General features: G+C 37.9%; 1 protein-coding gene across 1 annotated transcript in view; it reads left to right on the top strand.

Annotated features, from left to right (window-relative positions):
* The first annotated feature begins 3,667 nt into the window (after positions 1-3,667).
* The window catches only part of LOC101090653 (zinc finger protein 782), a 74,967-nt gene continuing 51,979 nt past the window's right edge, over positions 3,668-26,655 (top strand). Inside the window, exons 1-3 of the mRNA XM_019815888.2 lie at positions 3,668-3,809; positions 5,936-5,991; positions 10,855-10,981. Coding sequence (XP_019671447.2) covers positions 3,797-3,809; positions 5,936-5,991; positions 10,855-10,981 — 196 coding nt within the window. The 5' untranslated portion in view covers positions 3,668-3,796. The remainder of the gene's footprint in view (positions 3,810-5,935; positions 5,992-10,854; positions 10,982-26,655) is intronic.

Here is a 26,655-nt window from a genome sequence, read left to right as displayed (position 1 = left end):
TTAAGAAAACATTTAAATCAGTAAAAAAAAAAAAAGATCAAGGTAAGGAAATTATGTTCCTTCACTTAGGTGGATTATCTGGTATCCAGGAAGCCCAAAGTTATTATCAGAAAAGAAGGATATGGTCAAATGTCTATTAGTAGTTGGTCGAAATAGCTATTCTCTGCTCTGTACACTTTGCCTTTGGTGTACAACTAGGATCAAAAGCAAGTTAGGGGCACCTGGGGGGCTCAGTCAGTTGTGCATCCGACTTTGGCTCAGATCATGATCTCACGGTCTGTGGGTTCGAGCCCCACATCTGGCTCTGTGCTGACAGCTCAGAGCCTGGGTCTTGCTTCAGATTCTGGATTCTATGTCTCCCTCCCTCTCTCTCTCTCTCTCTCTGTCCCCCCCTTGCTTCTGCGCTCTCTCTCTCTCTCTGTCTCTCTCTCTCTCTTTCTCCCTGTCTCTCTCTGTCTCTCTCTCTCTCAAAAAAAAAAAAAAACAAATTAGGTCTTTGAGGCTTACAAGGTAGTTCAGGTTTCATTGTACTTGGCACACTCTGCAATTTTAAGGCTTTTAAGATTTACTAAAAATCGCTGTTTGTGAGGAGCTGAGAAAAAAAAGGAAGGTTAACTGACTTCTGACAGTGGCTCTCTTTCTCTCTAAATCCTAAGGGGTGGCCCTAATACAACTTACCCCTAAAAAGGAATGCACGCTGTCCTCAGGCTTTGCCTGTACAACCTCCCTTGCTGGCTCCAGGCCTATAGTGAGAATAAAAACCCAGCTATGCTCAGAAGGAAAATTGCAAGGGCTAATCCAGAAATTAACACACACACACACACACACACACACACACACACACACACACACACAAACTCAAGATCTTGCTCAATAGTATAAGCAGAAACTAGGTAGCATATACGAAGGTGGATCCTTAGGGTATTAGGACAAGAAGGATGAATTGTTTTTGGACAAGGCCAAATTTATCAATAGATGTATATTCACTATGGACTCAGGAGCAACCCATGGTGCATTTCATACCAAAGAAATATATACAGACATAACTCATTTTATTGCACTTTATTGCACTTTGCAGATATTGTGTTTTTTACAAATTGAAGGTTTGTGTCAACCCTGCATTGAGCAAGTCTATTAGCACCATTTTCCAACATCATTTGCTCACTTCATGCTTCTGTGTCACATTTTGGTAATTCTCACAATATTTCAAACTTTATTATTCTATTTGTTATGGTGATCTGTGATCAATGATTATGTGTTGCTGAAAGTTCAGATGATAGTTAGCATTTATAGCTATAAAATATTTTTAATTAAGATATGTACATTGTTTTTTAAGACATAATGCTATTGCTCATTTATCAAACAATATAGTATAAATATAACATAAGTGTTATACATTGGGAAACAAAAAAAATTCATTTGACTCACTTTATTGCAATATTCACTTTATTGTGGTAGCCTGGAACCAAACCCACTATATCTTTGAGATATGCCTGTGTTTCTCTAATGGGATCCTGACAAATATTTTTTAAAAGCCCTCTGAGTAGTTCTCATGTGAATTCATCTTTTTTTGGTGACCCGAAGGGATCTGCAGTGGTGGCTCTTTGATCCATTGAAATTAAGTAGGTGGCTACCTTATTAAGATATTTCTTAAGATATATATCTATATATGAAATTCTGGGTCTTGGGGCAGGGAGCTGGGTGGCGAAGTTGGTTAAGCATCCAACTCTTGATTTGGGCTCAGGTTTTGATCTCACAGTTCATGAGATCAGGCCCTGTGTCAGCCTCTGCTATACTGAGAGTGCAGAGCCTGCTTGGGATTCTCTCTCTCCCTCTCTCTGCCTCTTTCTCTCTCTAAATAAATAAATAAATAAACTTAAAGAAAAAAAAGAAATTCTGGGTCTCATGGGAAGAAAACTAACACAAGTGATTATAACAGGGATTCAGATACTCTTTCCCAGTCCTTGGTATCTCCTACTTTACAGACAGGAAGCTTTGACTGAAGGGCAGACTGGGTTCCTTTGACAAAATTCCTCATAACTTAGTCATAAGTACATACAATTAATCATTCCCCAAGAGTCCCCAAGGGAGACCTGTGACTATATACCAGTCAAATTTACTTCAAATTGAGTCTACAATGTAGAGTGTCATCATTGGAAATATGGCTTCTGCAATTACAGTCTCACTTAGCAGTGGCTCTGAAATGTGTGTTGAAATCTTCCCAGTGGGCAGAGTTTAAGTAGGTATATTTAGTTACTCACTTTGTGAAGAAGAGATATGTCTTAAGTTTATATTTATATGAATTCATATCCAATAGTTCAATTAGTTGTTCAGTGGTAGGGTGCTAGACAAGACTTGAAATTTGGTGACAAAAAGGTCTGGAGAAGATATGTGTGGATGGAATTCTAGAACAGGTATTGAATGAGGTTTATAAATACTTAACTGAGGATAGGGCATTAGAGGGAAGAGTACAGTGAGGTTTGGATATTTATTCCTTTGGCTCTCTGTGCTGAGCCATGTAACAGCCATTATGATGTTTCTCTTCCTAAGGCCACAGCTCTCATAAGAGTGGCCTTTTCTGCCAGATTCTGGTAATTACCTATAGTCACTATGGGCCTGGTGGTGATAATGCCTCCATATCATTACTAGTTACAGGACACTTTACCAACCCTACCCATGTTTTTCAAGGCCTGTTTATTAGACTCTCCTCAAGGTCCTATTGTTTCTTGACAACTGACACCTCTTTCTTGAGGAGACCTATTAGTCTCCTCATGTTCAAAACAATTCTGATCACAAAGTCCATGGGGATAGGGAATTTAATCTTTTTTATTTGATGTTGTTATCCCAGCATCTAGAATGATGTCTCTTGCACAGCAGGTTATCAATAAATGTTTCTTACATGAACATATGTAGTGACCACTTTCTCTCCATTAGCGATCTTTATGTTAAAGTCAATTATGACTGATTGATTTAATATAGTTTGACCAGCATTTTTGTGCTTCTATTTGTAATTCCTTACAGAATGACAAAGAATTATAAACGTCAACAAGAACAAGCAAACTGGTCTATGCACATGGAAATTGAAGATGACATAAAAATTTGCTGAAATAAGAGAATTCACCAATAATGTTAGTGTATAAAAACCAACAGCTTTCCTATATACATTTACAACTGCAGCACCCGTCTTGACCCCCAGCAGAACCTCTAAATTGAGCTCCAAGGGCACCAGGACCTGTGGCGATAAACGGACAGGATGGAAGTCCCAGGTTGAAAAATTATAAAATTATAATTTTACAGCTGTATCATTTCAATCCTAAATCAGTTGTCACGCCAATTTTTTTTACACAATTACATAACTTCAATTTTTTTTCACACTTCACCTAAGTAACCATCATTTTAGTATTTTCAATATTCAATCCATATTCACATTTCCCCCTTGTCTCCAAATATCCTGAGGGAGGAAAATACATCAGTCGATAGCCAATAGAGGAGCACCCTCTATTCAAGTTTCACCCTTAACCTATTTGGGCCCAGAGAAAACCTGGGCAGGAGACTATTAAGAACACCAACCTCTAGCTTTCTAAAATGCGGAAATGCCAAAAGAGAGACTTCAAAAGTGGCCGTGGAGATCTATGGGAAATGTAGTCTTGAATCCTTAGGCTTCACCGCGTGGCACTCTGGGAAGAGAATTCGGGCCTCCTTCTACGCTAGCGTAGTCGTAGCCCCGCCTCCTCATTCGTCTCGGATCTGCTGGCCAGCCGTTTGGGAGCCCACAGGTTTGCTCCGAAAGTAAAGGATGCGCACCTGGGGTGAGAGTCCAGGGGAGGTCTCTATGGGAGAGATGCGCTTGCGCCTGGGGATGGAAGCGGGAAATCTTTGGGACACCCCTGGTAGGCGCCCCGGCCAGCCCTCGGCCGCCGGAAGGCCGGTGGGGGCGTAGACTGAAGAACCCCGGCCCTCGGACTTGGGGCGCGCCGATGGGGCTGAGCCCGGTTCTGAGCAGGTGCTCGGTGAGAGCCTAGGTGTGCCGGGACCGTGTGGTCGGGCCGGCCTACTGCCTGACTTAGTGTTGGCGGGAGGGAAAGTGCATTTATAAAGCTGTTGGTGACCGTGAGTCTGCGGTGACAGCCTGAGCTTCGGAGCCAGAAAAGGCCCGGGTACATTTCAGCAGAGACGATGGAAGGAATCTGGCAGAGAGTCAGGTTTCTCATCTCAAAATGATATTATTAATATGACTGCTCCATGGGGTTGATTTGAAACTTAGATCGAAGTCATAACTTAGACAAGTGCCAAGCCCTACTCACTGAGTAAATAACAACTGCTCTTATAGTTAGAAGACACTGTGTTCTTTTCATTTCATTTCAACCGCTTAAAACAAAACAACAAAAAACAAAACAAAACAAAACCTAGGCTCAGCTTGGTTGAACGATGTGGTCAAGTTTGTCAGGTCACAAACTAGCTGTGAGGAAGTTTGGATTCAGGGGCAGGTGTGCTTTACTTCCAACCTCAGGCATTGTCTAAATATCACATCTGCCTAAAACCAGCATTGCAACACAGCACAACACAAAGTGGCCTGCCCCCAAGTCCCCAAGGATATAAGGGAAAGTGAATGTAGATGAAATCTGATGATGTGTCAAAGTATTCTGAGATTTTTAGTGTCTTTTCAGTCCCTTGGGTCAGACAGAGGTTCCTGACCCCTTCTGCATTGTCAGGCTGTCTTTAAGTCTGATATTATAACGAATTCCAAGAGTCATAGTTTTGCCCCTCAAATGAATTATTTTTTAGGTCCATGTCCCAATTGCCTTGAAACAAACCCTTGTGAGGTAGGAAGCAGAGGACCTCTGTGAACAGGAGTCTTACCTGGAAGAGAGGACGCCTCTGACCTTAAGACCTCTCTCTGGAGCTTCAAAAAGACAGAAGGGCCCAGAAAGGAGCAGATCCTAGATTTTCAGGGTCAGAAGCAGTTCCTGATCCCCTTGTCCAGAATAAGCTAGACTTAGTGATAACACCATCTTCAGAAGCCACCACACTGTGTGACAGTAGGGAGTTTGGGCCAGCCTTGAGAAGAGTGATGTGAGCTGGGGTGGCCTGGTGGGGGCAGGCTACTCAGGAGAGGCCACTTCTTGGAGAGCTTGTGAAGGCGAGGTCTGGGGGTACCCTTAACCAGGAAGAGGGAGAAAATTCTGCTTCCCTTAAATGGCCCCCACTCTGCAGATATTGTACTGCTGTCACACCTGTCCATCACCACATGTGACACTAATGATATTATCCTCACCTCACAGGATCTCAGAGCAGTGATAAGGAAAGTGTTTTCTAAAGTTACCTGCTTCTCTTTCGAAAGCTTTAAAGACATTGAACCTAAAAGGTTGAGTGACTTATCTGGGAAAACCCAGTTTGTGAGAGAGGAGAGTACAGTTTACTCTCTCATACATAAGTCACCAAAAACATCTTATCAAAGGGGCCTTTTGAAAAATACATAACAGCTGAAACAAACAATTAAAATTTCCTGTCTTGAAGCAGCCAATGTCTTTTAGTAGGATTGTCTATACCAGGCGGTAAATAATGTTAGTGAGAAAAATAATGTAAATGATGCATGCAAGTTAATTTTACTGGAAGTAGTGTCTCATTCTTTGGTGTATTTTAATTCAACTAATCTTCTGTTGCTTTTCTTTGTGTCAGTCAGAAGGACACATGCATTATTGTTAAATCAGAGTTTATGTTTGCTCAGTATAAAACTGCAGATTTAAGCCCATGATCATTTTAGAGTCACACATATGCTGCCTGTACATGATCCTTCTTATGCCTCTTCAACGTCCAGAGGGCCCCACACCTGCAGGGAGAATGATCCTTGACTGAGGTGCTGAGATTTGGAGAAGTGAATGTAGGAGCTGTAAGGTCAGATCTCAGGACCCCTGTCTTCTTTCTGTCCCCTCAGCTGGACCACAGTTCTCTGCACTCTCCCAAGAGCCACAGAAAATGAACACACCTCAGGTGAGCTCTTCATTTATTCCCCACTTATTATATTGGATTTATGAGGTTTAGAAGGATCAGTGCATTAAATGGAAAAGGAGAACTAGAAATAGGTCACATCAGGGCACCTGGGTGGCTCAGTCGGTTAAGGGTCCGTCTTCTGCTCAGGTCATGATTTCGTGGTTCATGAGTTCAAGCCCCACATCGGACTCTGTGCCTGGAGCCTGCTCTGGATTCTCTGTCTTCCTCTGTCCCTCTGCCCTTCCCCTGCTCGTGCTCTGTCTCTCTCTCTCTCTCTCAAAAAAATAAATTAATAAACATTGAAAAGTTAAAAAAAAGAAATAGGTTGCATCAATCTTGAGTAAAAATATACACTGTTTTACTATCAACTGTGAAGTCTGCCCTCAGCTTTTGGAAGGAAACCTTTGTTAAGGTAGGGTTAAGTTCCCTCCATGTACCGGTTTTCTAAGATTTCATGTTAGTCATAAATATACATTGAATTATTGATTACCTTTTGTGTATGTATTAGAATAAAACTATAGCTTATTTCCTTTAATCTAGAAATACTGTAAATAGTGTATTTTCTAATTTTAACTTGAATTCCTGTATAGATCCTCATTGCTAATAAGTGTGGTAAGTTGCTTCTAACGTATTTTCCTCAGGCTTTTTGCTAATGCTATATTCAGGGTTTTTATGTCTGTATCCACAAGTTGGTTTAGACTCTACCTTCTTGTTTTTCTGTCCAATTATGGTATCATGGTCATAGTCTCATGAAAGTAAGTGGAGAACTTTTCTGCTTTTCTTTTCTAGGAATTTAGATGAGAAAATTGTATTACATGAGGATTTTGTAAAATTCACTTATAAAGTTGGACCTTACACAGGTGTTTTGCATGGATGTTTGGTTGTTGACTTGTTAGTCATAAGACTATACTGGATTTGTATTTGTATTTTTTTCTTTTAAAGACTTGCAGCCCCCTCCCCCCCCCCCTTTTTTTTAATTTTAGAGAGAGTGTGCATGAGCAAGGAGTGGGGCAGAGGGAGAGAGAGAGAGAGAGAGAGAGAGAGAGAGAGAGAGAGTCTCAGACTCCGTGCTCAGTGCAGAGCCTGGGAAGGGGCGCAATTCCATGACCCTGGCATCATGACCCAAGCTGAAATCAAGAGTCGAACGCTCAACCGACTGAGCCAGCTAGACACCCTGTATTTTTTTCTTAATATAATTTTTGTCATTACATTTTCATAGAAAATTGTCCATTTTTATTTGCATTTTTACATGTATTTTCATGTACTAATTAATAGTATTCTCTTAGGATTTCAAAATCTTTGTTGTATTAGTAATTCCTTCTTTGATCAGCTTTTAAATTTTATTTTAGCATAAAGGCCGCTAATCAGAAAAACAAAATAGATTCTAGTTGGCCCAGTCCAAATCTAGAATTTCAGGGTCTAAGGGTCTTAATATTTTATGCTGGCAGGAGACTCTAAATATTGGGAATAGAAGAACATATACTTGCTGTATTGTGCTCTCTACCTTTGCATATCCACCTCTCAGCACCCTGTCTTGACAAAAATATACTTTCTCCATTGAGTTACCTTGGCATCTGTGGGAAACCAATTAGTAATGCATGTCTGAGTCCAGAATAGAGTCTGGACTCTATTCACTTCTGATGATCTGTGTTAATCCTTTTGCTAATACCATACTACCTTGATGACTGTCTCTTAACAGTAACTCTTGAAATCAGATAATGTGAGTCTTCCAACTTTGTTGTTTTTCTAACTTGTTTGGGATATTCTAGGTCCTTACTTCTTTGTAGACAGTTTTGAAAATCAGCTTGTCTATCTCAAAAAAAGCCTGCTGAGCTTTTGATTTTGATTGCACTGAATCCACAGTGTCTGTAATGTAGATCAACTTAGGAAGAATTAACATCTTGATCGTAATGAGTCTTCCAATTCATGAACACAGTATCTCTTTCTGTTTAGTTAGGTGATATGGAGGATTTTGAGGGTTTTGGGTTTTATCTTTCTATGTCAAAAGGATAATTTTGACTACAGTTCACAAGAATAATACTGTCTACTATCTGAAGATAGACTCTAGACTAGAAGTGGGAACAATATAGGAGCCTACTTCTATAATCCTACCAAGAAATGATGATCGTAAGGGTGTTAGTTACTTTGAAGTGGTCCAACTCTGGATGTAATTTAGGTTAGAGCTAACAGTCTGAGAGTATGTGTTTCTTTTCTACAGCCTTGCAAATAGAGCATGCTGTTAAATTTACCAAATTTTTACCAATGTGATTTTAAAGATCTGTTTCGTTTTGTAAGCCTTTCTCTTCTCATGAGTGAGGTGTGGAACATTTTTTTTTGTTTGTAATTCATTTATATTTCTTTCTTGTTGAACTGTTTATCCCTTGCCTGTTTTCCTATTGATGTGCTGATTTTAATTACTGTATCCAGTATGTCATTATAGCGTCTTTTCTGTAATATAAATTGCACAATTTTCCTGAAGTTTTTTGCAGTTTTGCCTTGCTCATGTTTTTTTTTTTTTGTCATAAAGGCCTTTGATTTTTATGTCAAATTTAGCATTTTTTTTCATTTATGATTCCTAGATTTTCAGTCATAGTTGGGTATTTCCCACTCTAACATTGTAAAATAATTGCTCTGTGTAGTACTCTGGAATTTATTTTTTACATTTAGATCTTGAATACATTTTAATTTTTTTTAATGTTTTATTTATTTTTGAGAGAGAGAGGGCATGCGCATGAGCTGGGGAGGGGCAGAGAGAGGGGACAGAGGATCTGAAGCAGGCTCTGTGCTGACAGCAGAGGGCCCGATGTGGGCCTCGAACTCACGAACCATGAGATTGTGACCTGAGCCGAAGTTGGACGTTTAACTGACTGAGCCACCCATGCACCCCCCATTTTAATTTTTATCCTGCTGTGTGGTACAAGGTATAGATTAGTCTTTTCCCAGATGGCCATCTGGTTACCCTGTGACATTTTTTTTGTATAGTCTTTTTTCACTCATTTGAATGATGTCACCTGTATTCAAATAAGAAATTTACTCTGTTAATTATTCTTCCTATTACACACTTGGTTCTAGGTCATCTTGGATGTCTTTTCACACTCTTATCATTTCCCTGCTACTTCTGCCCACTTCTATGTTTGTATTAGATTGTGACCAGCATTTTCCTGTTTTGCTTATTTAATACTATCTTACCCACTGTCTTCCAGAATTTGTTAAGATTTTCAGGCCTTCTGCTGGGGTATTTCCCTGTGTTTCTCTTTTGTCATGCTTTTATAGTAGGTTTTGTATTTTACCTGACTGTGGTTTGAAGGCAGGGATGTACTCAGTCTATTCCTTGAACTAGAGGAATCATGCTTATAATTCTCTTTTCTCTTAATTTCTAGTACTCTAGTCTTTCCAATTTCTCCTTCTGCCATTTCAGAATTCTTTCTCAGCCTTCATGGCCTTTCTTTTTCTACCTGCCTCTTAAATTTTGGTATTTCCTTGAATTCCTTACTTGGTCCTTTTCTTTCCTGTTTCTCTGTTCTTTTTGAGCCATTCCTTTTTCTCTGATGACTTCAGTTATCATCTTTAAAATCTTCATTTTCATTTTAGACCTCTCTCTGTTCCAAAATCATGCAACCAGCAATGAAATAAATAATTCCATCTGTATGTTCCACAGGTGTTTTGAGTACAAATGAAGAACATCTGCCTCACCATGAGCCAACCTCTGATCCTTAATTGTTCTTCCAGTCTCTGCATATGACATCAATATACCCAGTTGCTTGTGTAGCATCTCTGTATATAGTTGCACAGGAAAATAATGACCAGGTTTTGTTTCTTGTAGGGATTAGTTTCCCATTTTTCATCATGCCTGAGTATAATTTATGTCTTAAATTGGGTCTTTTGTTTTGCTGTTTAAGACATTGTCCACTGTTAATATAGATCAGTGATTCCTAACTGGAGTCAGTTTTGCTCCCCAGAAGACATTTGGCAATGTTTGGAGATATTTTTGATGGTCACAACTGGGCATGTGGCTGGGATCTAATCAGTAGAAGATAGGGATATTGATAAACATCCTAAAACATACAGGACAGTCTTCCACAAAAATAGCATTATCTAGTCCACATTGTTGGTAGTGCTGGGTTGAAGGAATCCTGTTCTAAAGCATTGCTCCTGAAATATGAGTCTGGTGGTGGGTAAATACTCCCCCAGTCTTACATGTATCTCTTCATTGGTTCTCTATTACCCCTGCACAGATCTCCAGGTTGGGATGTGTATAATCTACAGAGTGCTCAGTGTAATCTGTTTGTGTAGAGGAAATGTATACAGGAATCCTATTTGTAATAACTTTACCTAAAAAAAAAAGACATTAAGCTTTCTTATTATATTAAGTGACAATATATGTATGTAAATTAAAAGTAAATATAAGTAGGGGAGCGTTGGTGGCTCAATCAGTTAAGTGTCCGATTCTTGATTTCGGCTTAGGTCATGATCTCTTGGTTTGTGAGTCCGAGCCCTATGTAATGCTCTATGCTGACAGCACGGAGCCTGCTTGAGATTCCTTCTTTCCCCCTCTCTCTTTCTGCCCCTCCCCATGTGCGTGCACATGTTCTCTCTCTCTCTCTCTTTCCCTCTCTCTCTCTCTCTCTCAAACTTTAAAAAAAAGTAAATATAAATAAACCCAAGCACGAGAATATATATATTTTTTTACTAATCATGTGCATATCCCCAAAGTATAAGACAGAGTTAGGGCCATGATAGTTATATCCTTTATAGCATTTTGTTTTAAACTCTAAAACAGTAAACATAGTAAGACTTAGTTTCCAAAAGTTTTTTCCATGTCCCTGATTCTGGACAGATTTATTAGAATTGTGCTGTTAACAGGCATCAGTGTCATTCAAGGACATAACTGTGGAGTTCACCCAGGAGGAGTGGCGGCAAATGGACTCTGCTCAGAGGACCCTGTACAGAGATGTGATGCTGGAGAACTACAGCCACCTGGTCTCAGTGGGTAAGCAGACCTTACCATGTGACTCTCTTTCAACTGCGTATTCTGGTTTTTATTTTTAAAATGTTAATCACTTTTGCTGAAGTATAAATGATACAATGATATAATGAGGTATAAATAATACATATTATATCATTGTAACCTCTTTTCTGTAATATAAATTGCCTTTTCACCTTGTTTCCTTTGCTGTCCAGAGGCTTTTTTAGTTTGAAGTAGTCTCACTTGTAATTTTTGTTGCCTGTGCTTCTGGTATCATATCCAATAAACAATTGCCAACACTGATGTCAAGGAGCTTTCTCTCAATGTTTTCTTCTAGGGAGTTTTAGGATTTTCAGGTCTTACGTTTAAGTCTTTAATTCATTTTGAGTTTACTTTTTTATGTAGTTTAAGAGTCCATTTTCATTCTTCTGCTTCTGGATATCCAGTTTTCCCAGTACCATTTATTGAAGAAACTGTTCTATTTCCATTGTGTATTCTTCATACCATGTTTAAGACCAGTTAACTATAGACGTATGGATATATTTCTGTGTCCTCTGTACTACCCATTGGTCTAAATGTCTGTTTTTATGCCAGTACCATACTGTTTTCATTATTCTAGTTTTGTGTAGCATATTTTGAAGTTTGGAAGTGTGATGCTTTTGCAGGATTTTTTACTTCATTACACGGGGTTTGTTATCTCACCACTTCAGGAATGAAGAGGTATACACAAAATGAGCAGCAAGCAAAAGTTTATTAGAGTATAAGAGCAGAAAGGAAGAATAGTATGAAAGCTGCTTACATTCACTTTCAAATGCCCACAGACTTTAGGCAATGGACTTTGTTTTATAAGGTTCTAGTGGTGCCCCCCCACCCACTTCCTTCCCCCTTAATCGTTCTCAGGTTCTACCATTATTGGCTTGATAGCTTTAGATGCTGAGTTGTCCATTCCTGATTGACTCAGTTCCATTGTATGAGGGGTGTGGCCATATCATTCCTTGTGGGTCATGTGTTTTATGATCTACTTATTATTAGTTAGGTCTTTTATCAAATTCCTGAGGGAAACCTGAGGGGAGTAAGTGGTGTCTCTTACATTCTTAGGAGGAGCCTTATGCCAAGGGGATTTGCTGTGGTCAGACACTCCCAGCATTGTTCTAAAATATGTGTTTTTCCCCACCCAGGGACCTCCGGTCCCAACCTTTCTCTCTCTGCCTACTGAATCCTATCTTTTCCTATCATAAGCTTCCAACATTGTTCTTTCTCAAGGTTGCTATGGCTGTCCAGGGTCTTTGTGGTTATGTATGAATTTTAGGATTTTTTTGGTACTTCTGTAAAGAATACCATTGGGATTTTGATAGGAACTGCATTGAATCTGTAGATCACTTTGGATACTAGGGACATTTTAACAGTACTAATTCTTCAATCCATGAATATGGAATGTTTTTCCATACATCTGTATCTTCTTTTTTTTCCATCAATATTTTATAATATTTAGTATACAAGTCTTTCAGCTCTTTGGTTAAGTTTATTCCTAAGTATTTTTAAATTTTCTTTTCAGAGAATTCATTGTTCATGTATAGAAACTATGTTCATTTTGAACCCTCCAATGATACTAAATTTTTTAGTTTTAATAGGTTTTTAATTTTTATTTTAATTTTTATTTTTTAATGTTTATTTATTTATTTTTGAGAGAGTTTGAGCACAAGCAGGGTAGGGGCAGAGAGAGAGAGGGAGAGAGAGAATACCAAGCAGGCTCCATGCTGTCAGCACAGAGCCCGACTTGGGGCTCAAATTCACAATCGGTGAGATCATTACCTGAGCTGAAATCAAGAGTTGGCAACTTAACCGACTGAGCCACCCTGGCGCCCCAACAGGTTTTTTTTTTTTTTAGTTGAGTCTTTAGGGTTCTCTACCTATAGAATCATGTCATCTGCAAACATAATTTTACTTTTTCCCTTCAGCTTTAGATACCTTTTATTTCTTTTTCTTGTCTAATTGCCTTGGATAACATTTCCAATAGTATGTTGAATAGAAGTGGTAATGGTGGGCACCCTTGCCTTCTTCTGGATCTTACAGGGAAAGCTTTCAGTATTCCCCCATTGATTGTGATGTTAACTATGGGCTTTTCATATATGCCTTTATTGTATTGAGGAAATTTACTTCTATACCTATTTTGTTGAGAATTTTAATCATGAATGAATGTTGAGCTTTGTCAAATGCTTTTTCTCTGTTTTTTGATATGCTAATATGGTTTTTTTTTCCTTTCATTTCTTTGTATGGTGTATTACATAGATTGATTTGCATGTAAACAACCTTGTGTCCCAGGGATAAATCCTACTTGTTAATGATATAAGATCCTTTTAAATGTGCTATTAAATTCAGTTTGCTGGTCTTTAAGAATTTTTGAATCTGTGTTCATCAAGGATATTAGCCTATAGTTTTCTTTTCTTGTGATGTCTTTCTTTGGATTTACAATCGGGGTGATGGTGGTCTCACAAAATGAGTTTGGAAATGTTCTTTTTTCCATTTTTTGAAGGAGTTCAAGAAAGATTGGTATTCTTTAAATGTCTGGTAGAATTCAGTTGTTGAGCCATGTCACCCTGGACTTTTCTTTGTCAGGAGATTTTTGATTACTGATTCAATCTCCTTATTTGTCATTAGTCTGTTTAAGCTTTCTCTTTCTTCTTCTTCCTTTTTTTTTTTTCTCTTTGAGAGAGAGTGCACATGTGCTCATGCACGCACAAGAGGGGGAAGGGGCAGAGAGAAAGAGAGAGAGAGAGAGAGGATCTTAAGCTGGCTCCACGCCCAGTGCAGAGCCCGACACAGGGCTTGATTTCACAACTGTAAAATGAAGAATCAGATGCTTAACCAACTGAGCCACCTAGGTGCCCCTCTGTTTCTTCTTTATCCATTCATCTATTTATTCATCTTCTATATTTTTAGGAATTTATCCATTTCTTCTAGGTGAATTTGTTTGTATAGTTGTTCATATTAATCCTTTATGATCCTTTTTATTTGTGAAGAATCTGTTGTAATATCTCTTTTCATTTTTTATTTTGAGTCTTTTGTCTTTTTTTAGTCTAAAAGGGATTTGTTCATTTTGTTTATTTTTTCAAAACACCAACTGTTAATTTTGCTCATTTTTGTATTCTCTTCTCTGTTACATTTATTTCTGCTCTAACCTGTATTATTTCCTACCTTCTTGGCTCAGTTCTTCTTTTTCTAGTTCCTTAAGATGTAAACTTGTTTATTTGATTTTTTAAATTTTTTAATGTAGGCATTATTGCTATAAACTTCCTCCTAATACTGCTTGTGCTGTATCTCGTAACTTTCAGTACATTGGGTTTTTGCTTTTACTTGACTCAAGATACTTTGTACGTTACTTTTCCTTTCTGACCCAGTGTTTATTCAACTTTGTTGTTTAGCTTCCACATTTTTGTGATTTTTCCTATTTTCTTGCTGTGTTGATTTATAGTTCAGAAAAGATACTCAGAATGATTTCAGTCTTCTTAAATTTAAGATTTGTTTTGTGACCTAACATAAGATTTATCCGGGACAGTAATGTGTATACTGGAGAAAATGTGTTTTATTTTGATGGATGGAAAGTTTTGTATATGTCTGCTAGATCCAGTTGATCTATCGTGTTGTTCAAGTCAGCTGTTTCCTTCTTTATTTTTATGTCTAGATTCATTACCCATTATTGTAAGTGAAGTACTGAAGTTACCTACTTTAGTAATGAAGCAATGAAAATTGCTCTCAGCTTCTCTCTTTAGATCTATTTGGACGTACCTCAGAGATTTTGCAGGTTCAATTCCAGACCATCACAATGAAATGAATACTACAATACAGCAAGTCAAATGAACTTTTTGGGTTCACAATGCATTATAAAAGTTATGTTTACGCTATGCTGTAGTCTATTAAGTATGTAATAGCATTATGTCTAAAAAACAATGTACATGTCTTACTTAAAAAAAAACTGTTGCTGAAAAACTGCTAATCATCTGAGCTTTTAGGAAGTCATTATCACTGATAACAGATTGCCATTAACAAAAATAATAATAATGAAAGGTTTTTTTTAATTTTAATTCCAGTATAGTTAATATACAGTGTTCTATTAGTTTCAGGAGTACAGTGTAATAATTCAGCAATTCTGTACATTACTCAGTGCTCGTCAAGATAAGTGTACTCTTAATCCCCTTTACCTATTTCACCCATACGTCCCTCCACCCATCTCCCCTCTCCTAACCATCAGTTTGTTCTCTAATCTGATGGTTTTTTGTTTTTTCTTTTTTTCTTGTTCATTTGTGGGTTTTTTTCCTTAAATTTCATATATTAGTGAAATCACATGGTATTTGTCTTTTTCTGATTGACTTATTTCATTTATTAGCATTATACCATCTAGTTAGTTCCATGTGTGTTGTTGCAAATGGCAGGATTTCATTCTTTTTTAAGGCTGAGTGATATTCCATTGTATGTATATACCATACCTTCTTTATCCATTCATCAATTTGTGGACACTTGGGGTGCTTCTATATCTGGGCTATTGTAAATAATGCTGCCCTAAACATAGGGCACTTCTTCCACTACTGGGTGGAATTACTTGATCATATGGTAATTCTTTTTTTTTTTTTTTTTTTTTTTGAGTAACCTCCATACTGTTTTCAACAGCTATACTAGTTTACATTGCTACCAACAGTGCACAAAGGTTCCTTTGCTCCATATCCATTGTTTCTTGTGTTTTTGATTTTAGCCATTCTGATAGGTGTGAGGTGATGTCTCATTGTGGTTTTGATTTACATTTCCCTGATGATGAGTGATGTTGAGCATCTTTCCATTTGCTGTTGGCCATTTGTATGTCCTCTGTAAAGAAATGTCCATTCATGTCATCTGCCCATTTTTAATTGGATTATTATTTCTGTGTGTGTGTGTGTGTGTGTGTGTGTGTGTGTGTGTGTTGAGTTGTAGAAGTTCTTTCTATGTTATTATTAACTGCTTTATGTGTTTGGGTGCTTCAATATTGGGTGCATAAGTATTTAAAATTGTTATATCTTCTTATTGGATTGTTCCCTTCACAATTAAATAGTGTCCTTGTTACAGTCTCTGTTTCAAAGTGTATTTTGTCACTGGTTACCAGAACAGAAGTGGATGTGGGGGATGGATTAAATAGGTGATGGGGATTAAGGAGTATACTTCTTGTGATGAACACTAGGTGGTATATGGAAGTGTTGAATCCAGGTGTATATTATACATCTGAAACTAATATTAGATTGTATGTTAACTAACTATAATTTTAAAAAAGCTAAAAAAATAAAATAGTATATATTGACTATTTATTAAATAAATAAAGTCTATTTTGTCCAATATAAATATTGCTACCCTATCTTTCTTTTCACATCCATTTGCATGATAGATACTTCTCCATCCCTTCATTTTCAATCTGCATGTGTCTTTAGGTCTGAAATAAGTTTCTTGTAAGCAGCATATTGATGGGTCCTGCTTTTTTATGCATTCTGTCAACCCATGTCTTTGATAGGAGCATTTAGTCCATGTACGTTCAGTGTAGTTATTGAAAGGTATGTACTTCTTGCCATTTTGTTGCTTGTTTTATGGTTGTTTTTGTCGTTCTTTGTTCCTTTCTTCTCTTGCTCTCTTCTCTCACTGCTTGCTTGCTTCTTTAGTGATGTACTGGGATTCCTTGCTTTTTATTTTTTGTGTATCTATTACTGATTTCTGGTTTGTGGTTACCATTCAATTTGTATGTAACATCCTTTGCATATATCAGTTTATATTAAGTTGATGGTCACTTAAGTTTGAACCCATTCTTTACTTCCCTCCACCCCATTTTAGGTGTGTGTCACATTTTACATCCTTTTATTTTGTGAGTCCCTTGACTGATTTTTATAGGTACATTTATTTTTACTGCTCTTGTGCTTCCTACTTTTCTTTTCTTTTTTATTTAAATACAAGTTAGTTAACATATAGTGTAATAATGATTTCAGGAGTAGAATTTAGTGATTCATCACTTACATATAATACCCAGTGCTCATCCCAACAAGTGTCCTCCTTAATGCCCATTGTGCTTCCTACTTTTCTTACTCCTACTTAGGGTCTTTTTTTTTTTTCCCCACATGAAGAGTCTCCTTTAACATTTTGTTGTTATTTGTTGGTTTGTTTATTTTGAGAGAGAGTGAAAGCAGGTGGGGGAGGGGCAGAGAGAGCATTCCTAGCAGGCTCTGTGGGGCTCAATCCCACAACCATGAGATCATGACCTGAGCTGAAATCAAGAGTCAAACACTTTAACTGGCTGAGCCCCCAATGCCCCATTTCTTTCAAGGCTGATTATTGGTCATGAATTCCTTTAGCTTTTGTTTGTCTTGGAAACTTTCTGTTTCTTCTTCTATTCTGAATGATAGCCTTGCTAGGTAGAGTATTCTTGGCTACAAGTTTTTTTCCTTTCAGCACATTAAATATATCATGCTACTCCCTTGTTGCCTACAAAGTTTCTTGCTGAAAACTCAGCTGATAGTCGTAAGGGGTTTAACTTGTATATGACTGTTTCTTTTCTCTTGCTATTGAAATTCTCTCCTTATTACTACTTTTGCCATATTAATTACTGTGTGTCTTAGTGTGGACCTATTTGGGTTGCTTTTATTCAAGACTTTCTGTGTCTCCTGGGTCTGGATTTTTGTTTTCTTCCCAGGTTTGGGGAGTTTTCAGCTATTTCTTCAAAATTTCTGCCACCTTTTCTCTCTGTTATTATGCTTGATGATGTTGCTGAGTTTCCTAAATCTATTTTCATTTTGTATTACTTTTTTTCTCTTACTGTTCAGTTTGATTGCTTTCCATTACTGTGTCTTCCAGGTCACTGATCTATTCTTCTCCTTTCTCTAGGCTGCCATTCATTCCATCTAGTGTATGAACAAAAAAAATTTTTTAATGTTTATTTATTTTTGAGAGAGAGAGACAGAGCATGAGTGGGAGGTTGGGCACAGAGAAAGAGAGGGAGACACAGACTCCAAAGCAGGCTCCAGGCTCTGAGCTGTCAGCACAAAGCCCGATGGGAGGCTCAAACGCAAGAACTGCGAGATCATGACCTGAGCCAAAGTTGGACCCTTACTGACTGAGCCACCCAGGCGCCCCTCCATCCAGTGTATTTTGAATTTCATTTTTTGAGTTCTTTATCTCTGATTGGTTCTTTTTTATGTTTACTGTCTCTTTGTTAAGGATTTCCTGAGGTCCTGTGAGTATCTTTATGACCATTACTTTAATTTCTCTATCAGGCATGTTATTTGTCTCCATTTTGCTTACATCATTGTGATTTTTGTCCTGTTCTCTCATTTGGGACATATTCCTTTGCTTATTTTGCCTGACTCTCTGTGTCTGTTTCTGTATTAGGAAAGTAAGCTGCATTTCCTGCTCTTGAAAGTAATTGCCTTATGAAAAAGAGGTTCTATAGTGTCCTGCAGTGAAGTGTCCCTTGATCACCAGAATCTGGTGCTTCAAAGGTGTCTCCTATGTGTGTTGCTTGTGCTGTCTGTTGTGGCTGAGCCACCTTTCCTTCAGTCCAGTTGTCTGCAATGTCTCTCTGCCTGTTGTGTACAGGGTGTGGTCCTAGTGGTATTAGTGGTCACTCTGGGGCTGCCTTGGGCTTGACGTGAGTCAGACCAGCTATTTGCCAGAGATGCAGCAGCATTGAACTGCAGGTAACTTTCCCTGTTTTGTCCCCTGAGAAGCTTTCTGTGGTGGGTGGAGCCTGCAGTCAGACCAGCTGTCTGCCCCCACTGGGCCATAGTCTATTTTATGTGGTTATCTTTCCCTCTCCCAGGGGCAGGAGTCACTGTGGAGTGTTGCTGACCCTTGTGTGGCTGCTTGCACACTACCAGGGTTGTGGCAGTGCTTTGGATGGGCTCTGGCCAGGAGTATATTGGCCACAGAAGTGCAGGAGATGGAGGTTGGGGGTGGGATGCACTGTGTTAACAAGGTTTGGAAGGGTCTTCTGTGGAAAGAGAGCTGGAGCTGGCTGGAGGGGGTGAGTCCACAGGGAAACGGGGCTGGGGGTTCACTATTAGCAAGTTTGGTAGTGAATGTTGGCACTGTGCTGGTTCCCACATGTTGCTTTGCTGGGGGGTAGGAGAGAAATGGCACCTGCCAACTCCTTTATTCCTGGAAAAGTCTCCCAATGATCCCTGTCCCTCTGGCACAGGCTGCAAGATTAGTAAACAAATTCCCTCCTATATACCCCAGGCTGTTTTTAAACTGCTGCTCCTGTGTGATATCACTGCAGGACTGTTTGTTGTGCTGTTTTTAAGGATGGGGACTCAGTTTCCTCTCAACCCCCTGCTCTCCCAGAGATTAGGCTATTGATTTTTAAAGTTCTAGGTGTTAAATCCCATTGATTGTAAGAACTCAGGAGATTTGGTTCCTCTGTTTTTTTTAAACATTTATTTTTGAGAGAGAGAGAGAAGTGGGTGGGGGAGGGGGAGAGGGAGAGAGGGAGAGAGAGAGAATGAGTAGGGGAGGGGTAGGAGGAGGGGAACAGAGGTTCCAAAGCAGGATCCACACTGACAGCAATGAGCCTGATGTGGGCTCAGACCCATGAACTGTGAGATCATGACCTGAGCCGAAGTTGGATGCTCAACTAACTGAGCCATCCGGGTGTCCCAGATCCTCAGTTTTTAAAGCCAAATGTTACAGGGATTCATCGTTCCCATGTGGACTCTGCAGTATGCATCTGTTTCTCTCTCTTGACATCCACGCTCTTGGCATCCTTCCCATCTTGTTCTATACTCTTGGCATCCTTCCCGTCCCATGGGCCATTTAGCTCCTGACTGCATCTTTGGCCTTCCTACCCTCTTCCATGTGGCGTCTTCTCTACCCTTAGTTGTGGAGTTTGTTCTGCCAGTCCTCAGTTGTTTCTGGGTTACTTACATTAATGTGAATGTTATCTAGTTGTGTCCATGGGGTGAGGTGAGCTTAGGGTCCCCCTACTCTGCCATCTTCCTTGGAAGTCCTAATGAAAACATCTGAAATATTTTGAGAATTACCAAAATGTGATACAGACACAAAGTGAGTGAATACTATTGAAAAAATGGCACCAATAGACTTCTCAGTGCGGGGTTGCCACCAGCCTTCAATTTATGCAAGGTGCAATATCAGTAAAGTGCAATAAAGCAAAGCACAATAAAATGAGATAAGCCCATACGTGCGTGTGCGTGCATACATTCTGATGTTAGGTGTGTATATAATTGTGATACCTTCCTGTCAAATTGATCCTCTTATCATTATGTAGTGACTTAGTTTCTGGAGAGTTTTTCACTTTATTTCCATTTTGTTGGTACAAGTATAGCCACTCTGCTTTCTTTTTGTTGCTATTTACATAAAATATCTTTTTCCATCCATTCTCTTTCAGTCTATATGTGTCCTTAAATCTAAACTTAGTTGCCTATAGACAGCCTGTCTCTAGGTCCTGTGTGTGTGTGTGTGTGTGTGTGTGTGTGTGTGTGTGTGTGTTTAATTCATTTAGCTATTCTATGCCTTTTCAATTGGGGGTTTAATCTGTTTACATTTAACTATTGATAGGTGATGACTTATGGCATGTTGTTAAATTGTTTTCTGTCTTTTTGTGGGTTTTTTTTTTTTTGTCCTTTTCTTCTTGTCTTGCTGTCTTTATTATTTAAAGATTTTTTTATGTCATTTGCTTGGATTTTTTTTTTATCTTCTGTGTATCTATTATAGATGTTTTGTTTGTCGTTAGCTTGACTATTGCATAAAATGTCTTGTAGTTATAACCATCTATTCTAAATTAATAACAACTTAACCTCAGTTGCACATAAAAATTGTACTTTTACTCTTTCTCGCACAATTTATGTTTTTGTCAGAATTCTCTTCATACTATATATCCATTAACAAATTTTTAAATTAGTTAAAAGTAATTTACATACCACTATTACAGTGTTATCATATTCTATGTTTGGCCTATTTATTTTTATTAATGAGCTTTATGCTTTCATATACTTCTGTGTTTTCATTTTGATTTGAAGAATTCCTCTGATTAAGTGTTTCTTGTAAAGCAGATCTAGTGGTAATAAACTCCCTTGGTTTTTGTTTGTTTGGGAAAGATTTTAATCTCTTCTTCATTTGTAAAGGATAATTTTGCCAGGTAAGGTATTTTTGGTTGGAAGGCTTTTTCTTTTAGTATTTTTGAATATATGATCCCACTCTCTCCTAACCTGCAGGGTTCCTGCTGAGAAATCTACTAACAGTCTTACCTTCTATTTGATGAGTCACTTTTTGCCTGCTGCTTTCAGAATTCTCTTTGTGACTTTTGACAATTTGATGATAATGTAACTTGGTGTGCTCTTATTTAAGTTGATCTTATTTAGGGTTCTTGGAGCTTAATGAATCTGGATGTCCATTTCCCTCCCTAGATTTGAGACCTTTTTAGTCATGATTTCTTTAAATAAACCTTACGTCTCTTTCTCTCTTCTCCTGGGACTCCTAGAATGTGTGTATTGGTTCTTTTGTTGGTGTCCCATAAATCCCAAAGGTGTTCTTCACTTTTTTTCATTGCTTCTTCTTCTCTGACTAGATAATTTCAAATGACCTATCTTCAGATTTACAGATTATTTCTTCTTGATGAAGTCTGCTGTTGACATTCTCTATTACATTCATTGTGTTCTTTGGCCTCAGAATTTGTTGGTTTTTAAAAATTTTTTACTTTTATGATTTCTCTTTGTTGAACTCATTTTGTTCGTGAAATATTTTCCTGGTTTCACTGAGCTATCTGTGTTCTTTTTTAGCTTGCTGATATTTTTTAAAACAATTATTTTTAATTCTTTGCCAGCCAGTTCGTAGATCTCCATATCTTTGGGGTTACTGTAAATTTATTCCTTTTTTTTTTTTTTTTGGTAGTTTCATGTTTGTTGAGTTACTATAAATTTCTCTCTTTTGGTAGTCTCATGTTTGTTTTGTTTCTCATGTTCCTTGTAGTTTTGTGCTGATGTCCTTTGTAGGAGCATTCACTTCTTTTAAGCTTACAGACTGGATTCAGTAAAGAAAGACCTTTACTTAAGGGTGGGTATGAGGGGACTAGTTGGGTCATGTATGGAAGCTGCATCCCTGGCAGGGGTGGGCAGCATACTGTGGACTTAGGGCAGCTCTATTAGCTGAAGTCAGCACCGGAGATTGTTGGCAGTGAAGGCTGCAAATGTCTATAGCAGCAGCTAGAGCTTCTGGGGTCCTGGTGACAAAGGCTGTTGGACTGCCCCTGGTCTCCGTTGCCCCATTGATGGATATCATGGCCATGAGGCTCTCTTTTGGTGCCAGGGTGCAGACACACAGAATGGCAGCACCAAAGTCCAGGACTCAAGCATGTGTTTGGTATTGCCAGGGTGCCATGGCTCCAGCCCCAAAGGGAACACAGTAGTGTCTCCTGCTCCAGAGGGTTACAACAGCATGGACTCTGGGCAGCATAGGCAAAGACTAGAGGTGTCCTTATTGGAGAAGGTTGCAAGCTGTCTTTTGTGACAGTGAGGACTGTTAAGGTTGTTGGTAACAAAGGAGGTCCTTTCTGCTCTTCTTTTTCCCTAACAAAGGAATATGGTTGAGGGAATTCCTCCTGGCACCAAAGGGTGCCATGCTAGAACATGGGGTAATACATGTAAGATGTTTTCTGTGCTTTTCTATGCCACTGTCCTCAGTTTTTGCACTCTACTAGGTTGCTACAATGTGTTAATTATACTCTAGAGCTGACCCAGATCTATTTTCATCAATGGATAGTTGTTAGATCATTATTGGGAAACAACAGCTCGGACCTCCTAGTCTACCCTCTTACACTGGAGTCTTCTTCACTTTTTTTTATGATTACATTTTCATGATTTATTTATTTTAAATTAGAAATTTGTACCTTTTAACTCCCATCACTTATTTCAAGCCCCTTTACCCCCTGCCTGTGACAACCACCAACCTATTCTCTGTATCTGTGCACTTGATTTTTGTTTTTAGATTCCACATATGAGATCATATCCTGTTCATCTTTCTCTGTCTGAATTATTGTACTTAGCATAATGCTGTCAAGATCCATTAATGTTGTCACAGATAGCAATATTTCATTCTTTTTTAGGGCTGAATAAAATTCCATCTAAATAAATAAGTACAAATATATATAAATACATTTTCTTTTTTTTTTTTTTCAACATTTATTTATTTTTGGGACAGAGAGAGACAGAGCATGAACGGGGGAGGGGCAGAGAGAGAGGGAGACACAGAATCGGAAACAAGCTCCAGGCTCTGAGCCATCAGCCCAGAGCCTGACGCGGGGCTCGAACTCACGGACCGCGAGATCCTGACCTGGCTGAAGTCGGACGCTTAACCGACTGCGCCACCCAGGCGCCCCTATAAATACATTTTCTTATCCATTTGCTTATCAGTGGACACTTGGGTTATTTCCATTTTCTTGGCTGTCAGAAATAATGCCAAGTGAACATGGGGGTTAATATGTCTCTTCTAGTTAGTGTTTTCATTTTCTTCAGATACTCAGAAGTGGAATTGCTGAATCATATGGTAGCTCTACTTTTAATTTTTGAGGAAACTCCATACTGTTTTCCATTGTGATTGTACCAATTTACATTCCCATCAACAGTGCACGAGGATTTCCTTTTCTCCCCATACTTGCCAACACTTGTTATTTCCTATCCTTTTGATAATAGCCATTCTAACAAGTGTGAGGTGATAACTCATTTCGTTTTGATTTTCATTTCCCTGATTACTAATCATGTTGACCACATTTTCATGTATTTGTTGGCCATCTATGTGTCCTCTTTGGAAAAATCCATTCAGTTGCTCTGTCCATATTTTATTTTATTTTATCTTGTTTTTATTTTTTTAATATTTATTCATTTTTGAGAAAGAAACAGAGCGTGAGCAGGGTAGGGACAGAGAGAGAAGGAGACACAGCAGGCTCCTGGCTCTGAGCTGTCAGCACAGAGCCCGATGCAGGGCTTGAACTCACAAACCATGAGATCATGATCTGAGCTGAAGTCAGACACTTAACCGCCTGAGCCACCCAGGCACCTCTGCCCATATTTTAAATAAATTGTTTGGGTTTTGCTGTTGAGTTGTAGGAGTTCTTTATATATTTTGGATATTAATCCCTTATCAGATATATGGTTTTCAAGTATTTTCTCCCATTCAAATAGGTTGCTTTTTTCATTTTGTTGATGGTACCTTTATTGTGCAGAAGCTTTTGTTTTATGTAGTCCCATTTGATTTTTTGCTTTTTTGCTTATGCTTTTGATGTTGAATCCAAAAAAGTCCTCACCAAGACCAGTGTCAAGGACCAAGCCTTTGTTTCCTTCTAGGAGTTCTATGGCTTTAGGTCTTAAATTCAAGTTTTTAATCCATTATCAGTTAATTTTTGTATATGGTTTAAGATAATGGTCCAGTTTCATAGTTTTACATGTGGCTGTCCAGTTTTTCCAACACCTATTTAAGAGACTGCCCTTTCCCTATTGTATATTTCTTGGCTCTTTTGTAGTGAGTTGATAGACTATATATGCATAGGTTTATTTCTGGGCTATTTCATTGCTCTGTGTGTCTGTTTTTGTGCCAATACCATACTATTTTGATTACTGCAGCTTTGTAATACAGTTTGAAATCAGGGAGTGTGATGCACCTAGCATCTTTCTCAAGATTGCTTTGACTCTTTGGGGTCTTTTGTGATTACATACAAATTTTAGAATTGTTTCTTCCAGTTCAGTGAAAAATGCCATTGGAATTTTGATAGGGATTGCATTGAATTTGCAGATTGCTTTGGGTAGTATGGACTTTTTAACAGTATTAATTATTCCACTCCATAAGCACAGAATATCTTTCCATTTATTTCTCTTCTTTAATTTTTTTCATCAATGCCTTATAGTTGTCACTGTATAGGTTTTTCACCTCTTTGATTAAATATATTCCTAGGTATTTTATTTTTTTATTATAACTGGGATTGTTTTTGTTTTTTTCTTCTGATAGCTTGTGTATAGAAACACACCAGTTTTCTGTATCTTGATTTTTATATCCTACAACTTTACTGAATTCATGTATTCAAAGAGTTTTTTGGTAGAGTCTTTAGGGTTTTCTATGTATAATGTGTCATTTGCAAATAGTGACAGTTTTACTTCCTTACTGATTTGGATGCCTTTTATTTTTTTTCCTTGCCTAATTGCTGTGGCTAGGACTTCCAATAGGATGTTAAATAAATTAGTGAGAGTGGGCATCTTTTTTCCTGATCTTAGAGGAAAAACTCTCAGCTTTTCACCATTCAGTATGATATTAGTTCTGGGCTTGTTTTTTATGGCTTCCATTATGTTGAGATACATTCCCTCTGTACTCATTTTGTTGAGAATTTTTTTATCATAAATGGACATTGAATTTTATCAGATACTTTTTCTGCATATTGATATGACCACATGATTTTTATTCTTCGTTTTGTTAATATGGTATATCTCATTGATTGATTTCCAAATATTGAACCATCCTTGCATCTTTGGAATAAATTTTACCTGATCATGCTATATGATCCTTTTAGTGTGTTGTTGAATTCAGTTTGCTAATATTTTGTTGAGGACTATGTATGTTCATCCAGAATATGGGCCTGTAATTCTCCTTCTTGTGGTGTTCTTGTCTGGTTTTGGTATCAGAGTAATGCTGGCCTCAAAATGAATTTGAAAGTGTTCCCTCCTCTTACTTCACGTTGTTGTTGTTGCTTTACCATTGAATTTTGTGAGTTCATATAGTCTAGATATAAGTTTTTTGTCAAATGTATAATTTGTACATTTTTATACTAGTCTGTGCCTTGTCTTCTCAACCTCTTCATAAAGTCTTTAGCAGAGTGTAAATTTTTAATTTTGATGAAGTCCGATTTATCAGAGTGTTTTGTTGTTGTGTCTAAGAATGCTTCACCAAGTTTTTGGTCCAAAGTTTTTCTCCACATTTTAAAAAATTAGGTCATTTTACATTTACATTTACATTAATGGTGCATTTTGAGTTAATTCCTGTATAGTGAAGTTTACGTTGAGATCATTTTGTTGCCTGTGGATATCTACTTGTTCTGTACCATTACCTTTCTTCCATTGAATTTTTTCCTTTGTCAAAAATCAGTTGGCTGTATTTTCATTGGTTAGTTTCTGGGTTTTCTAAATCAGGTAAAGTGATGCTTCCCAAATCATACTTCTTCAACATTGTTTTATCTCTTCTGGTTACTTCAGCTTTGCATATAAATTTAGAATAATGTTGTGTTTTTTAAAATCTTACTTGCTCTGGCAATTACATTTAATGTATCAGTTTCCAATTCTTATAAGAGTTAATATCTGTACTGTGTTACAATCCATAAACAAATGATATATACTTATTTAGATCTTTGATTTCTTTTATCAGGGTTTTATAGTTTTCAGTATAAAAGTCCTATACATGTTTTATTCAATGTATACCTCAATCAGTAATCAATTTTTGATTATTTTGAGGGATTGTAAACGGCATTGTATTTTACTTTGTTTTCTTATCAGTTGCTAGTTTATAGAATATTTTTATATGTCCTTTTATGCTGAGAGCTTGCTGAACTTTCTTAGGAGTGGTAAGAGCAGTGGTAATTTGCCTTGTTTCTAGTCTTAGAGGGAAAGCATCAGTCTTTCACCAGGTTATATTATTTGGCAGGAGGT

This window comes from Felis catus, chromosome D4 (genome assembly GCF_018350175.1).
Source record: "Felis catus isolate Fca126 chromosome D4, F.catus_Fca126_mat1.0, whole genome shotgun sequence".
In the NCBI taxonomy this organism is placed as follows: domain Eukaryota; kingdom Metazoa; phylum Chordata; class Mammalia; order Carnivora; family Felidae; genus Felis; species Felis catus.
The sequence above is the reverse complement of the archived record's forward strand: the minus strand, read 5'-3'. Positions and strand labels throughout refer to the sequence as shown.